Source organism: Macaca fascicularis, chromosome 7 (genome assembly GCF_037993035.2).
Source record: "Macaca fascicularis isolate 582-1 chromosome 7, T2T-MFA8v1.1".
Taxonomy (NCBI): domain Eukaryota; kingdom Metazoa; phylum Chordata; class Mammalia; order Primates; family Cercopithecidae; genus Macaca; species Macaca fascicularis.
The window spans coordinates 89,679,312-89,695,608 of NC_088381.1; the positions used below are offsets into that span (position 1 = coordinate 89,679,312).

At 39.6% G+C, this 16,297-nt stretch overlaps 1 pseudogene and 1 gene segment (V, D, J or C); both read left to right on the top strand.

Moving 5' to 3' along the window:
- Positions 1-1,323: 1,323 nt before the first annotated feature.
- On the top strand, positions 1,324-3,206 carry LOC102119520 (T cell receptor alpha variable 19-like). The segment is given in 2 exon segments: positions 1,324-1,488; positions 1,691-3,206. Coding segments are annotated over 2 exon segments (564 nt in total).
- Positions 3,207-4,860: 1,654 nt separating this feature from the next.
- Positions 4,861-9,905, top strand: LOC123574690 (sal-like protein 4 pseudogene; annotated as a pseudogene).
- Positions 9,906-16,297: the final 6,392 nt, after the last annotated feature.

A 16,297-nucleotide genomic window follows, 5' to 3' on the forward strand; every position in this document is an offset into this window, starting at 1 on the left:
AAAATCAAAGCCTAATATACTTCATGGTAAATCTGCATTTAGGGTTCCATAGAGATCATCTTCTTTAAGACTGAAATATTATAATAGTCTTAGCTTGTCCTGATGCTGGGAGGTTCCCTAACCCCCAGTCCTCTTTTCCACGGCAGCACTAGAATCACTTTAGCTATCATTAATATGAGTATTTTCACTTCTATTATTAAAAAAAACAGCTTTATCGAGATACAATTCACATACCTTAAACTTCATCCTTTTAAGTCTGCAATTCAGTGGTTTTAGTATATTCACAGTTATCAATCATTATCGTGATCTAATTCCAGAATATCTTCACTGCCTCACAAAGAAAATGTGTGCCCACTAGCACTCACCCCCATTCTTTTCTTACCCTAGCCATAAATCAAATAAAATATATTTTTAATGAAGAATAATAACACAAAACTTTGATGAACCCACTCTTATTGTAAATATAGGACCTCTTATGAACCTATATCTAAGGGGTGAAACATAAGTCCCAATATTTAACACTGCAAAGAGTTTAATGTCTGTGCTGCAAGGGACAAAAGCCAGTGGAGATTGAACTCTGCTGGTATTTTAATAGGATTCCTATGATTTTTGGTAATGCTCTGGTTATAAATTATATATTTTTAGTTTTTTTCCTATCCTAATCTCCACTACAATTAATGTGTGAGGATTGGAATAGCAGGGGCATTTTCAGGAGCACACATACTGAGTTATAACAGAAACTCCTGCATTTGAGCAGTGAGTAGAATTTTTGGAATTTATTTTTGTTTACACACACATACAAATATATGTGCAAATAAACATGTATATATTTTTCTCTGCTGTTACTTGACATGGCAAACACTGAACAGATTTGGTGACTCAAGAGGTATGATGCAAAATCATTTATTAACAATAAACTATTTCTTACATAACCTTTGCTGGATTCTGTGACTGGCAAAGTAGTAACAAAGATTGAGACTAAAAGTTTTGCCTTCCTGCTAGAGAGTGAAAACTCTGTGTGGTTAGTTTGCACTTTGATTCCATCTGAAGAAAAAGACATATGTAAGACCAAAAGGTGCATAATTATATCATCCCATGTATTCACTATAGCTCATAATAAATTGTAAGCCTCACATTTTCCACCAAAGATGAATTAACTAACCATGATTCAATTTTACCACTGTATATTTACAGTCCAGTAAGTTATATTGAGACAAAATTGGTACTTAGGACAGTCTAGGATCTTCCATCTATACAGGAAGCATGTGACATGGCACAGTCAAACTCATCATACATCTGTTAACCATACTTCCTGTAAAAGGCAGAAGCCTCACACAGCCCAGTAACTTTGCTAGTACCTCTTGAGTGCAAGGTGGAGAATTAATATCTGGATTTGAGACGGAGCACAGAACATTTCACTCAGGGGAAGAGCTATGAACATGCTGACTGCCAGCCTGCTGAGGGCAGTCATAACCTCCATCTGTGTTGGTAAGCAGGACCACCAGCACAGAACTCAGACTCCTGTTAGCTCAGAAGGATGTGGAGGGAGGCAGACCTTTGTAGTCTAATGAGGCTTAGAAAGAAGGGGTAACAGGCAATGAAATCAGAGCACTAGGTCCTAAGCCACTTAATCCATTTTATCCCCAGTGTTGCAAATAAGGGATCAGTCTATTTTTCCTCTTTTCTGCAGGATCCAGCATGGCTCAGAAGGTAACTCAAGCTCAGACTGAAATTTCTGTGGTGGAGAAGGAGGATGTGACCTTGGACTGTGTGTATGAAACCCGTGATACTACTTATTACTTATTCTGGTACAAGCAACCACCAAGTGGAGAATTGGTTTTCCTTGTTCGTCAGAACTCTTTTGATGAGCAAAATGAAATAAATGGTCGATATTATTCGAACTTCCAGAAATCCACCAGTTCCTTCAACCTCACCATCACAGCCTCACAGGTCGTGGACTCAGCAGTATACTTCTGTGCTCTGAATGAAGCCACAGTGAGATGGGTGTTGGTGGGAGCCCTACAAAAACCTCAACAAGAGACAGGGCTCCTGGGGAGAGACTCCATCACAGACAGGAAGAAGCAAGTTGGGGCTGTGTCAGCACAGGTGGTTTGGCAAGGAAACCTGAGTTCAATTCATGTACAGTGTCTAGATATATCATTTATTAGAAGCATGGGTGTCTTCTATTCTTTAGAATAGATTGAGACAGAATATATAGCACATATTTTTATATCATATATAGAATTATGCAACAAAAAGTGCAAAAACAAAATATATTAATCTCGTGTTGGTTTTATTGAGGGTGGGAAACTATCCAATTATCTTCAGACCAAATGGATGATTCCATTCATAAGCTGTTAAGTTTTCAGAATGATTCATACATTTATGCATTAATTATTATGTAGAATGCTTTAATCCAAGTGTAATAGAAATGCCTTCCATTGATTTTTCTTAATAATGGTATCATTACTAAATGAGGTAGAATAATTAAATTTAGACTTCTTTCCATAATCATACCAGCAACCTCTTATACATCAGAATAGATGTGAAATGTTCCTCAAATTTCCTTTCTCTGGCTCCTCTCTTTTTGTGACATGATTATGATATTTTAAAAGTATCTAAGTATTTTGCTTTCATTTAGAGGCTGCCTACAAAGAGAGATGTGTAAGGTGGGAATTGGTCCTAACCTATTGAATATCTTGCCTTCACCCTTTCCCCTCTGAGTTCTGGCCAGTTTGAAGCTGAGAAGTGGTTAGGGCCAGAATTACAACTGCTATGGCAAACAGAACCCAGATGGTGTGTCCAGTGTCTACTTCCTGTCTAAACATATATTTTCCTTGGATATTACAGCAGGTGCTCAGGAACAGGGATTTTTATTTCTTTTGCTCCACACAAGTTTTTAGAAACCTGAGTTTTTAACATTAAAAGAAAACAGATATCACATTAAAAACTGGATTTCTAGCTTAGCTATAAACATGGGAAGATCTGGGAAACACTCCACTCCCTGGCGTAGAGGTCAAAAGTTCTCTTTGGACACATAATGGCTTTGATGTATATGTATTTTATTTTTAAAATTTACAAAAATTTACCATTCATTTCACAGTATGAACTAATTTAAAAGTAAAAATTTAAATTATTAGTTACAAGACATAAACTCATCTTCAAGACAAACAAATCTGAAATACCATCTCATGAAACTACACCTGTTTTTCCCCCATGATTTCATGTACCATGGGTATATTCCAGCTTGAGAAACTCAAGTGTAGTTTATTCCTAATTTAGGAGGTATTTTTAGCTATAGTAAGCATTGGAGAAACATTAGTTCATAAGACAGACATGGTTCCTGCCTTTATGAAGGCCATGTTCTAGGGGGCTATATCCAGTATAGAATGGTAGGCAGAGGGAATTAAAGTTTTACACAAGCAATCTATGTGACTTGAGAAAGTTATAATTCCCCTGAACCTGTTCTCTCATTTGCAAAATGTAGAGATTTAATTAGGCAGTTCCAAAATTTTACTAGCCTCACAAGAGCACATAGTCCACTACCTTTTTGAGTTCCTAACACTTATTAGCTGCCCTTCTTTTTTGCGAAAGGACAATTAGTTGTTATAGACATATTCGTATTGTTCCACATGTTGCATGATAATGTAACAGTAGTAACAAGAAGCCAAAGGAAGCAGGCAGAGAGGAGAGTGGCTTGTGAAGTCACCTGCTCTCCATACACAGAAACTGCTATTCTATGTAGCCAGGCAGCAGCAGAAGAGGGAGAGGAAAAGGAGGAGATGGAAGAAGAGGGAGAAAAGAAGGAAGAAGAGGAGAAGGAGGAAGGGGAGAGGAGGAGGGAAGAAAGAGCGACAAAGAAGGAAAGAACAAGGGAGGAAGAGAGAAGGAGGAAGGGACAGAACAGGTACTAATTCAAAAGTGAATATTTTTATTTGAATTTGAATTTATTGTTTTTTTTCCACAAGGCATTAGACATAGTTTCTTTCCTCAGCATGAGAGAATGAGAAAAACTAGAAGATTCCCATTTGACAAGCATGAGGTCACACTGAACTTGGACTAGCTGGCTGAAACTCCAGAGGACACAGCTCCTCCTGTTAAGTTCTAAGGCAGGTTGAGAGACAGATTTTCTAGTAATTCTGGTTGTCTCTTGTAAAATTAATATAATTCATCTGTTCCTAAAGGAACTAAGTACATTGTAACTGGGAAAGGTTCATTCAATATTAGAGTTGTCTCTAGAGCTGAGTAGCAAATGCAAATGCTCGTAGGTGCCTGGAGTAGAATGAAATGAGTATGATTGTCCAAGTGTTTTAAAAAGGTACAGGCTTGATGATGTGTCACTAGGCACTGGGCCTTGGCATCAGAGGATAAACAAAAATGACGCAGTAAACCCTATTCTTCTCCTAAGTAGAGTGGGTGTCCCGAAAGGTTATCCAGAGATTGAAGCTTCGTTGTTTGTTCCTGAGTCCTATCTAAGTCAGGCTACAAGCTGTTAGATGTAGACAGGCCAATGCACAAGAGCTATAATACAGGAAGTCTCTTTATGAGGGGCTGGGGAGATGAAGCCATCACAGCCTGCAAGACAGCTGAGGCTTATTCCAGCCTCTGTGAATAAAGTCAATGATAATGACCACTAGGCTTCAGCCCCTGCTACTTCCTAATGATCCTCATCAGGGAACCTCTTCAGGTGTTCCCTGAAATTAGTCACCCTCATATCCCACATCTCAGAGCCTCCAATCTTGCATATGATGGATGTCTTCATTGCAGAATTGTTCCAGTATCCCTGGGCTAGAGTTTGACTGAGTTCAGATAAAGTGTATCACACACAGAGAGAGCTGGTCAAGCTAATGAGCTGTACAGGGTCCCTAATCACTTGACTTAGGAAACTTCTGTTCTGGACCTGATCCACTGTCGTAAGCTTTTTAAAATTAATTTAAAGAATGAAAGCAAATATTAGGGACATATTATGTGTGATACAAAGAATCTCTGAACCTTAACTCTCATCCCTCTTTATTACAGGTAGTAGTTGCCTTCCGTCTGACCCCTAGTACAACCTGCTTAGCACCTACATCCTTTGTGTGTTTGCCCTCATTTCCATCTTCTAATAGACAATAAGATACAAGTTCAACAGCTCGGTGCTGCTTCAACCCCAAATGGTAGCATTAGGAACCTTTCCACCTGATTTCATAACTAAAATTTCCTTTCTTTGGAAACAAGGAAATTTCCCCATCAGAATTGGATACCCTTGGGAGCGAACAGTAAATTGTCAAATGTGTACTCTCCCAGAAGTAGAGTGGAATTCTTAATGTTTCACACAATTGTTATTCCACAACCTCCAGTGTCTTTCAGAATTTCCAAACAGAGGGAAAATATTAGGTGGACTTGAAATAGTAACTCAATCCAATAGACTTCCCCAGAAGTGAAAAATAGCTTTGTTTTCTGTTCACTGTATTAAACAAAATACTGCCCTCTAGATCCCATCGCCAATTTATAGTAAGTACAAAGGACAGCAGAACATATTAAACCCATCACAAGTATACGGTAAGCAAAATTTATGGTGTGAAAAACTCTGCAAGACAAACATCTTGGTTCTTTTTTTTCTTCCCATAAACTACAAAGAATGAGTGAGGGGATCTATGGATTAAAAGAGCCTTTAAAAAACATATCAGCCAGAATTGTGGCTTTCCCAGTGCCCCATGCTCACACCATATAGAAGTGCAAGCAGATGAAACTCCAGCATGCCAGCTTGGAGGGGGATCAGGGCGAGCAGCAACTGAATCCAGAGTTCACAGATGCAGCCTGAATGGCACCAGTGGTGAGGGCCTGGGGTGCTCCCATGGATCACCAAGGGAATGATGATGAAGCAAATAAGGACAAAGCCACATGGTAAAATGGCTTCATCGGGAGGAACTGGACACCTGTGAGAAATACTGTGCAGTTCTTTAGCATCTCTGAGTTCTTAGAACATAAGAAAAATTGTACTAAAAACCCCCCTGTCCTCATCAGGAATGACAGATAGAGGCCATGGCAGCTCTCTGGAGCCAGACTGAGCCACCAGCCACCCAGTCCAAGCAATAAAGATGGCCAGAAGTAGAACAGTGGCAGCTTAGGGGACATGAAAGAGAAGCCGGGTGTGGAGTCTGTGGTGCACTTACAGAGATGGCCCTGCACCCACACCTAAGGACATAAGCTATTTACCCACAGGCAAAGCAGCCAACACTAAGGTGCCCATGCAAGCTCTCTGGGACACCAAGTTGGCAGTGAATCAGTGGAGTGCAGGTGCACTGCCAGCCTGTGCCCAGCACCAACAGCATCCCATGGGTCCTGGAGCAGATCTTGCATCTGCAACAGCAGCTATAGCAGATCCAGCTAACCGAGAAGATCTACATTGAGATGAACATGTGGGCCTCCCATGTCCTCCACTGTGGCAGGGCAGGGGCTGACACCCTGAAGACTTTGGGCATGTCCAGCAAGTTTCTGCAGCTGTGGTTTTGCTCAGCCAGAAGGCTGGAAACCAAGGTCTGTCTCTGGATGCCTTGAAACAAGCCAAGATACCACATGCCAGCATGCCTTCTACCTTCACCACTCTGCCCCAGGACTGATGCCATTTGCTCTGAAGCCAGATGGGAAAAGGGTACTCTCTTCCCTTTCCCTGTTTGGGAAAACATCGTGTCTCCCATACTGAGTGCTTTGCTCCCTCAGGCTCTGGGCTTGGTGCTCTTCCAGGGTCCTTTCTCCACTATGGCATTAGACCCCTCCAAGAAAGGGAAAGAAAAGCTACAGAACATCTCCAAGCACAAGTGTAAGTACTCTAGCAAGGTTTTGGGGACTGATAGCTTCTCGTAGATCCACCTCTGCTCCAGCACTGGAGAGAGACCCTTCGTGTGCTCTGTAGTCATCGCTTCACCACCAAGGGTAACCTCAGCGTACACGTTCACAAACATCTCCAAGAGAAGGTGAACCCTCAGCTGTTTTCTGAGTTTCAGGACAAAATGGCAACAGGCAATGGCAACCCATATGCACTCTGTACCTGCCCCCATCGATGAATCAAGTGTCTCTTTAGACAGCAAACTTGTCCTTGTAACTTCCTCTCTAAGGCTACCTCAGAATCTCTCTTCAAAGACTAACCCCAAGAACCTCATGGATGGCCTGTTGCCCAATGACCTGCATCCTAGTCCTTCTGCAGTGAGGGCAGGCTTACCCTCCCTGAGGTATGGACAAACAATAATTCACCAAGGATTGGTGGCTTCTAAGTGAGTGGGACCCCTAGCCAGGACCAGAGACCCTAAAATTACTGTAGCTGTTTGAGAACATCCACAAGGCCACCACTGGCTTCATTTTCTACTGATTCCTAAGCGCTCTCAAAATATATTACTGTACAGGCAGCCACACAGCAGGGAGTGACCATTCCAGTATAAGATTTGTGGCTGAGCTTTTTCTAACAAAGGCAACTTGCAGACGCACCTTGGAGTTCACTGAACCAACACACCCATAAAGAGGCAGCATTCATGCCCCATCTGCCAGAGTTACCAATGCTGTGATATTGCAGCAGCATATTCGGATGCACATGGGCAGTCATATTCCAAATATTCCCTTGCCAGAGGATCCCTGTGACCTTATGGTCCTGATCCAATGACAGTCAGTGAGGATGGCAGTACCAGTGCCATCTGCTATGATGATGTCCTCAAAAGCACTGATGTAGAAGTCAGCTCCCAGGAGGGCCTAAGCAGCTCCTCAAAGATCACTGTACCTCTTTCCACGATGACTTCCTTGGATGCCCCAGGTGGGGGGATTGGGTCCTATTCCTTTTGACTTGCAGTGCCAGAGCAGCCGAAAAATGGTTCAGTGGAGAGCAATGTCTTGACCAAAAACTCATCCTCACTGAAACGAGACCAGGAGTGTGAGAACCAAGTTCAGACACCATGAAAACCAGGTCCTTCCAAGCACTGTCTCCGGTCAATAGTGAGGCACAAATCATCAAGTCAATGTCTCCTGATGCTGGGGGCAAATCAGAGCGCTTTGAGAACAGATGCAGAGATGGAAGGTCAGAGCAATCTCCCTTCAACTTTATCTGAGCCCAGCCAACATATGTCAAACTTGAAGTTCCAGGTATATTTGTAGGACCCTCAATCTTGTCTCCATTGATGACCCCTTTGTTAGATGCCCAGCTACACCGTCAGGTCAAGCAACACGGCTGCACCCAGTGTGGGAAGAACTTCTTGTCCACTAGTCTTTTCAGACTCATGGACAGACTCACACCTGAGAGAAGCCTTTTGCATGCGACATTTGTGGGACAGTTTTTACCACCAAAGGCAACTTGAGGGTCTACTATATGACACATGGGGTGAACAATAACTCAGCACACCATGGGAGGAACCTGGTCCTGAAGAACACCATGGCTCTATTAGGCACAAAATGAAAAAGAGTCTCAAAAATGTTTCCTAAGGAAATCCCAGCCCCTAAGGAAATCCTTTGGTGAATGTGGACCCTGTTGTAAGGAACCAGTATACCCCTACACTTGACGGTGGTCTGGCAGTGAAAACCAGTGAGCAATTTTGTGATCCAGAGTAGCTGTATTCCTACCTTCCTGGTTTCCTTGGGGGCTGTCTCAATCATGAATAACACCACCATCTGCAAGATGATGGCTCCCAATCAGGAGTCAGTGTGGATGTGGAAAAACCAGGTGCAATTGACAGCATTCCCAAACACCAGTTCCCGCACTTCCTGGAAGAAAACAAGCTTGCAGTCTTCTTTTTTTTTCTTTTATTTCGTTTTTCTTTTTCTTTTTCTTAATTTTTTTTTAGCTTAGCTTAACTTGCCTGGAAGGATAAATACAGACAGAGTTAAATCTCTAGAATCTGCCTTTTTTTTTTTTTTTTTTTTTTTTTTTTTGTAAAGACCCATCTCCTCCTCTTTTCCTTCTTTTTTATTTTTATTTTTATTTTTGAGATGGAGTCTTGCTCTGGAGGCCGGAGTGCAGTGGCACGATCTCAGCTCACTGCAATCTCCGCCTCCCAGGTTCAAGCAATTCTCCTGCCTCAGCCTCCCGAGTAGCTGGGACTACAGGCATGTGCCACTGCATGCAGCTAAGTTTTGTATTTTTAGTAGAGATGGGGTTTCATCATATTGGCCAGGCTGGTCTCGAACTCCTGACCTCATGATCTGCCTGCCTCGGCCTCCCAGAGTGCTGGGATTACAGGCATGAGCTTCCTGCGCCTGGCCTTCTTTTTCTGAAGGGTATGCAAATGATGTTTATGAAGGTCATGACCACCACCTCAAGCATGACTGAAATGAAAATGAAAAAAATTATACCCAAACAAATATACGCTAGATTTTTTTTTTTTTTTTTTTTGAAAGCAGCAGGTCTTGCAAAGTAGCCTTGTTACTTGTAACAAACTGTATACATAGGACTTTCGTACAACCTAGGGTGACTTTTTCTAAGACCATTATCTATTTCAAGGTGGAACCATTGGAACTTATTGAACCACAGTGGAAGACACACTACTTAGCCTAATTGGCGCAAAGGGTACTGGTAATTGTATGCAGGTAAACAGACATGATCTGTCATCTATTTAGGAAACTGTTTTATATTCCCCCAACCCTGTTCACATCTTTTTTTTTAAAATATACTTTAAAAAGAACAAAAAACTAAGGTTGTACAATTATAAAATTGCTTCAACCTTAGAACCTTAAGTAGGATGCCCTCAGATGGACTTATGTTAGTGCTTAGGGATTCATTGTGTGTGTTGCTGCTTATTCAAATGCAGTTCAGTCAGAGCCACAAGAGTGCCAATGTCCTCTTCATACTTCCCAAACGCCTTTTTCTTCCCGAACCTGAGGTGGACACCGGAACGGGGAATCTCAGGTGACTTAATTTAGTTTGCCAGTGCCTACCCTATTGAAAAACTGGGTTTTCATTCTTAAGAAGAAACTCATGGAAGGGTGTGTTTCCTGCCATAGGTTTACATACTATTTTTTTGTTTTGTTTATTTGGTACAACTTAGGAAAATTATTTTTTCTTGAGGATTTTATGAAGGCTATGAAGTTGGAACAGGTGAGTCCTGGATAGGAAAGCTTTTACTTTATCTACTTTATTTATCTGTTTATTAGCCATAGTCTCTATTTTCCTATTTTAAGACTGCTGAAGAATTCCCAGGTTCTGTCTTAAACCTAAAAGTCAATGTATTGGTGGACAGAGTTGGATGTTCAAGGTGTTTTGTGATTCCTTTATTTGTAATCTCCTTTTGTATATGTAATGATATTGAGCAAATGAAACATCTCTGTAATGGTTCAACAAAAAAGGAGAAAGAAAAATCCTAACTTCTGGGAGAAGTCTGTCCCCTGTATGTGGAAGGCCCTGATTGAAATGTAGATGGAGACTGTTAGCTAATGTTTTGCCTGTTGGTTATTGTACCTGATTTTAGGCTTCCCCCTAACCACACCCCGCCCTTTTTTTTTTTTTTTTTTTTTTGCCATTTGTGCCTTTTCTTCTGGTATTGTAAGTGAACACAATAATGGTATCTGTTTATCCTGTGAAGTGGATATTGTTACAGAGAACACACCAGTGACTTTTTCACTGTTGAGCTAATAATGCCTTGTCAATGTATGATCTTTGGAGAAACTCCTGTAGCTGCTACTGTTATCTGTTGGAAAATAAATTTTGAATGGTTTCTCTTCGGAAAACATGTCCACAAATCGCAATATGTGACTCTTAGATGAATTCTGAATCAGACAAGCTGTAAAATAATTGAAAATATGAACACATTTACTAATTTGGTTGTGTTTTTAAAAAGTCAAAATTTAGTGATAGTACTAAAATAAGCAAAAGCAAAATAATATGATATTTTAAAAATGTATGAATGGGTTTAAAAAAATAATTGAATGGCTAAATGCAATTGGGGCATAAATAAAACAAGATTGACCAAGAATCAATATTTGATGAACATGGGTGATGGGTACATGGAGTTTCATTGTTCCATACTGTGTACTTTTCTATACATTTGAGAAATTTTCTTTAATAAAATTAAAAATAGAAATTGGCTAGATTCAAATCCTGTCATCTCCAGTGCAGCGTGACTTTGATTCTTTAGCCCATTGATGTCTCAATTTCCTCATCCATTAAATGGTGATAATAGAATTTACCTCTTGAAGTCGAGTTGAGAATTAAAATTATACATATTTGCATTACACCTATATGTTTAAATTAAACTATAAATGATTTTATACAGACACAGTTTTCACACAGTGCCTAGCATGGCATGTCGACATAGTGGAGACTCGGTTTGTGACAGCCAATGTTAATGGAAAGGGTGGAATTTGTTCAGGACCTAAATCAGATTTTCAATCATGTGCTAGTTTCAAAACACCACACTGTTCCTTGACGCGTTTTTCAAAGGAAAGAGCCAAAACTTATTGATAAGGCAAGGACATCTTGGCTCTGCTTGAAAATCACCCCAATAGGGCCCTATATCCCTATTTGCAGCTCCGGTAAATAAACCCATTTGCAGCTGCTCCCACACCAGTACCCACCCTGCTGATAGGCCCCAGGCCCTGTAGAGAAACAGCACATGAGGGATGTTTAACATAAAAGTGTTTTCAGGGGGCAGGCAGGGCTGCTTTAATTGCCCTAACTAGGTAATTTAAGGTACATTTTCTCATATTTGCCAACAGACCAAAGAAGAAATGCTCTAAGATGTAATCAATATTCACATCAGCCTTCAAACCAATTTGGTTTCAGTCTTTCACAATATTGAAATAAACAACCCAGTGAAGTCCCACACATCAAGATAAAAGCTAACAAAGAAATGACATTTTTCCCTTGAGCAAATATACACCTAAAAGATACTCGTGAAGCAATAAATATAGGTTATGGAGATTTTCCTCTCTTAAGAGTACATAAACACTTTTAAAATGTACTTGAAATATTACTGATTGCTGAATTAATATATTTTGTAAGATGAGGTAATTATTGACAAAGAAGATATTCTCATCCTGTGTTCAGTTTAAATGCAAGCTGTCATACAAAAGAGAGGAGATTTATAACCTGCTCCAGGAAGCTAGGAGAAGGTTTCATTCACCAGCAGAGCACAGACACCTCCTCACTCTTCTGCTTGTTAACAGTAATATGGATGCCACTGTGTCTGGATATGGATCTGTGTCTCTGCTTAAATTGTCCCCATTGCACAGAATGTCCTTTCTCCATCTCCACAGGCTAAACTTCTGTCTCAACCTTCTATGACTGTGCTTTCGGAAAGGAAAGTGTAGAACACAGTAGGTGAGAAAAGACATCTGTTTTGCTGGTTGATAGTCTAGAAGATGTGGCCTAGACATTGAATATTGTCATTTCATAATTTATAAGAACAACTATTAAAATGCAGAGTGGTCCTGGATAACGTACAGTCACCATTCTTATCTTACAAGACACAGCTGTCCTGATGCAAAGATACAACGTGTGTAATCTTTCCTTCTCTAAACTTCTCAATCACTCTTTAACCTTTGTTCCTGCTTACCACTTGATATGTTGCATTATGGTTCCGAAAATTCATATCTATAACTATACCATGATCAGAATGGCTAAAGTGAAAAAGACTACACTAAATGTTGACAAGAACATGGAGCAACAGAAATTCATGTATTCAGTTGGAAGGAATGTCAACTGGCACAATTTCAAAAAACATTTGGCAGTATTTACTACAGCTGAACATGTGCATTCCCTGTGATGCAGAAATTCCATTTCTACCTATATGCCCAGTAAAAAGTTACATATATTCATTTGTAAAACATGTACAAGAATAAGAACATGTATTACATCAGTGATTATAATATCCTAAAAATGGAAAACAACTCAGATGCACATCAACAGTTTCAAAGATAAATGAATTATGATAATGAAATACTACCCAGCAATGAGAATGAATAAATTTGCCATATGCTCAAGGCAGATTGAATCACACAAATATTACTGAGTGAAAAATGAAAGCAAAAGAAATTCAAAAAAAAAAAGGCAAGACTAAGCTATGAAGTTGTAAGTCAGGAGAGTGAAGATAGGGGCTATCTTTATAAGGAGATAGTGACTTGGAAAGAGTACAAGGGAGGTTTTTGGATGTTGGCAACGCTGGTTCTCAATTTGGGTGCTGGTTACATAGGCGATTTCACTTTGTGAAAATTCACCAAGCTCTACATTTAAGTTCTGTGCACTTTACTGAATCTATATTATACTTTAAAAGTTTTTAAAAGAAACCTTATCCATCCCATTGCCTAAATTTTGAGAACATAATTCTTATTCAATCCATCTTCATAGCCCCACTGCCCTTCACATTAGCCTTTATTTAAAAGATGCTTCGTAATTGTTTTCTCAACAAAGGACTGAGCTACATGTTTAAAAAGATGCTCTGGTCCCAGGTCCTAGGATCTAGTGTGTTATTAGATGGACTTGAACTTTCCTGTGTAGCTTACTAATTACTGCTCTGAGATTAGATCTTTGATATTTACATGGTTTTTCTCTTTGTCTCCACTCAAATCTAATGTTGAATTGTAATTCCCAGTGTTGGAGGCGGGGTCTGGTGGGAGGTGACTGGATCATGGAGGTGGCTTCTAATGGTTTAGCACCACCCCTCTAGTGCTCTCTCATGATAGAGTTGTCAAGAGATCTGGTTGTTTTAAGGTGTGTGGCACCTCCCTCTTTGCTCCCTCTCTCTCTGTCTCCTGTTGGGCATGTGAAAATGTACTTGCTTCTCCTTCACCTTCTGCCATGATTTTCTGAGTTTCCTAAGGCCTCCCCAGCCATGCCTCCAGTATAGCCTACAGAACTGTGAGTCAATTAAACCTCTTTTCTTCATAATACCCGATCTCAAGTAGTTCTTTATAGCAGCGTGAGAATGGTCTAATACAAGCATGTTACACATGGTTTTCTGTGACAGGCTTTTAACTGGCCTCCCTCCTTCCAGCATTTCCTACCCATAATCTGCTCTCATACCCTACAAATGACTTATTCTTTTAAGAAACACAGCATCAATAACATCAGTCCTCTGTTTAACAACCTTCAATGACCATCCTTTGCCTATAGGAGTACGGTTAATTAAAACTCATGGTGTAGCTCTCGATGGCCTCTACAGTAGTCACGAAATTTCTGCTTCATCAGATTAAGTCTAACTTGTGAATGAGGTTGGGAGACATTTACTGTCCTCCATTAACAGCTCTGCTCATAGTCCTTTGCTCCCATCATTACACCTGTCTGAATGCTTACCATAATTATTTCTCCCGATCCTAGAGGCTATCTCTGATCATTATTATCTTGTGAAGAATTTTCTGGTCACCCCAGCTCACAGTGATCTCTCCCTTCTGATAAATTACCAAAAAAATGTTTTAAATATATTTCAAAAAGACTTTTTGCAAAAAAAAATTTTTGAAATATAGTTTTATATGTTTTATGTATGTTTTAAAACATAGTTGACTTAATTTTACGGTGCACTTTCATAAGCACTATCTCATTCACTCTTTATAATAACATTATGAACAAGGCAAGGTACAAAGAACTAATCTCATTTTGTAGATTAAAAACTGAGGTTCAGAGAAGTGAGGGGACCTAAGCCAGGGTGCTTAGCCAAGGGTAAAGCTCACTGTTCTCATCCAAGCTCTTTATACCCAATTACCTTATTATAAGTATATACGTTATCTCCTCCCAAATATACATTTTTTTTCTAAATGTGCTTACACTTTTGTGTCTCTCACAATACCGGACAAGACATTTATGGGGCTATGTAGAGTTGAGTGATTTTATTTCAACATTGTTCCTAGCAAGCTCAAGGACTGACAAAGCTGTACTGCTTCTGCTCTATGGGACTTCTGGAGCAAAAACTGAATTGTAGAAGAAAATAATCACTGCATCTCCAAAAAATCTGCTTTTGGAAGTAAGAAAGAGACAAGAAAAAGAGTCTTTTAAAGGTCAGGCAGCCTTAATTTTACCTTTATATCCTAGACTCCATATTGAAAAGTTTCAAAGAAGGCTATAAGAGGTAATGGGGAACAATGGGCTTCAAGAACTACAAATGAATCACAATGAAATAAGTTTCAAATTGATCAAATTCCAGAAACCACTACTCAAGTAATTTAACTGTTAAGCAAAATGGAGAACTTTTTGATTTTGAAGCCCAGTTTAATATAATTTAACTATATTAATGTAAAACTTAACTTTTTATTCCAAAGGCTCTATTATACTAAATCTTTCTGGAAGCTAGCCACAGAACTAGTGTGATGAAATTGAAAGAATGGGGAACAGACTAGGTGGATGTCTGGACACTGAAGGTAAGTGCTACCAAACTGAAGGTAAGTGCTACCTTCTATCCTTACATTGTTGACTTCCACAAACTCAGGTGTTAGACACCTGAGCACTGGAAGTTAAACATCTAGATATGAAGACTAGGAAAAGAAGAGGGAGATAGAAGGACCAAAATAAATCTGAACATTGTAAAGAAGGTATTCACACAGTCTTTATTTGCCTAGTGCTAAATACATCCAGTATCTGTTCCTAGTCTGACCCTTCATTCCAAAAGCCTGTGCCTGGGCTAACAGGAGTACAGACAGCGATTAGAATTTGCTTTACTATCTGCTCTTCACTCAAATGAAAGCAATTTGAGGCAGAAATCGTGTTTTGTTTTGGTTTATGTGTTTTTTTTGCAGAGCTTTGCATATCATGTAAGTCTGAATTTCTGGAATGAGTACTTGAGCCTGGGGATTCCTGAGCATGCATAGTGATTTAAGAGCGGCTAGATGATCTGTCCAGCCAGAGAATCTTGTCAGCATGGTAACTGTACTCAAGACCATAATTTTACTAAGAATTGAAGTGTGTAGGCAATTTTAATTGGTGAGAAAATTCATTTAGGATCAATATTTATTATTTGAAGATTATTTTTATGTTCACTTTATTTTTGCCATAGCTATTGTTATCATATTGACAGCACTTCCCATCAGAGCCTGTGTAAAAAAATACTATAGCGGTCCTCAGTAACACAGTCCTAATGCTTTAAAATGGTTTGTGTAAGCAAAGAACTATGCTTTGGCTTCTTACTATACTACAACCATACCTTGCATAAAGTAAATCCAATCCTAGAGAAATTACAAGCTATGAATTCTGCTGGTCTTGTTTCATTAGCACAAATAATTTTAAAAGCGCTAGACAAATAGGCCAACAGATGTCGAGCAACCAGAGGCTTTAATTGAGATTCCTGAAATCCCTAATAAAACAAATAAACAGGAGACAGCTATAATAAAATAAATGCCTCTGTAACGAAGAGAAGTG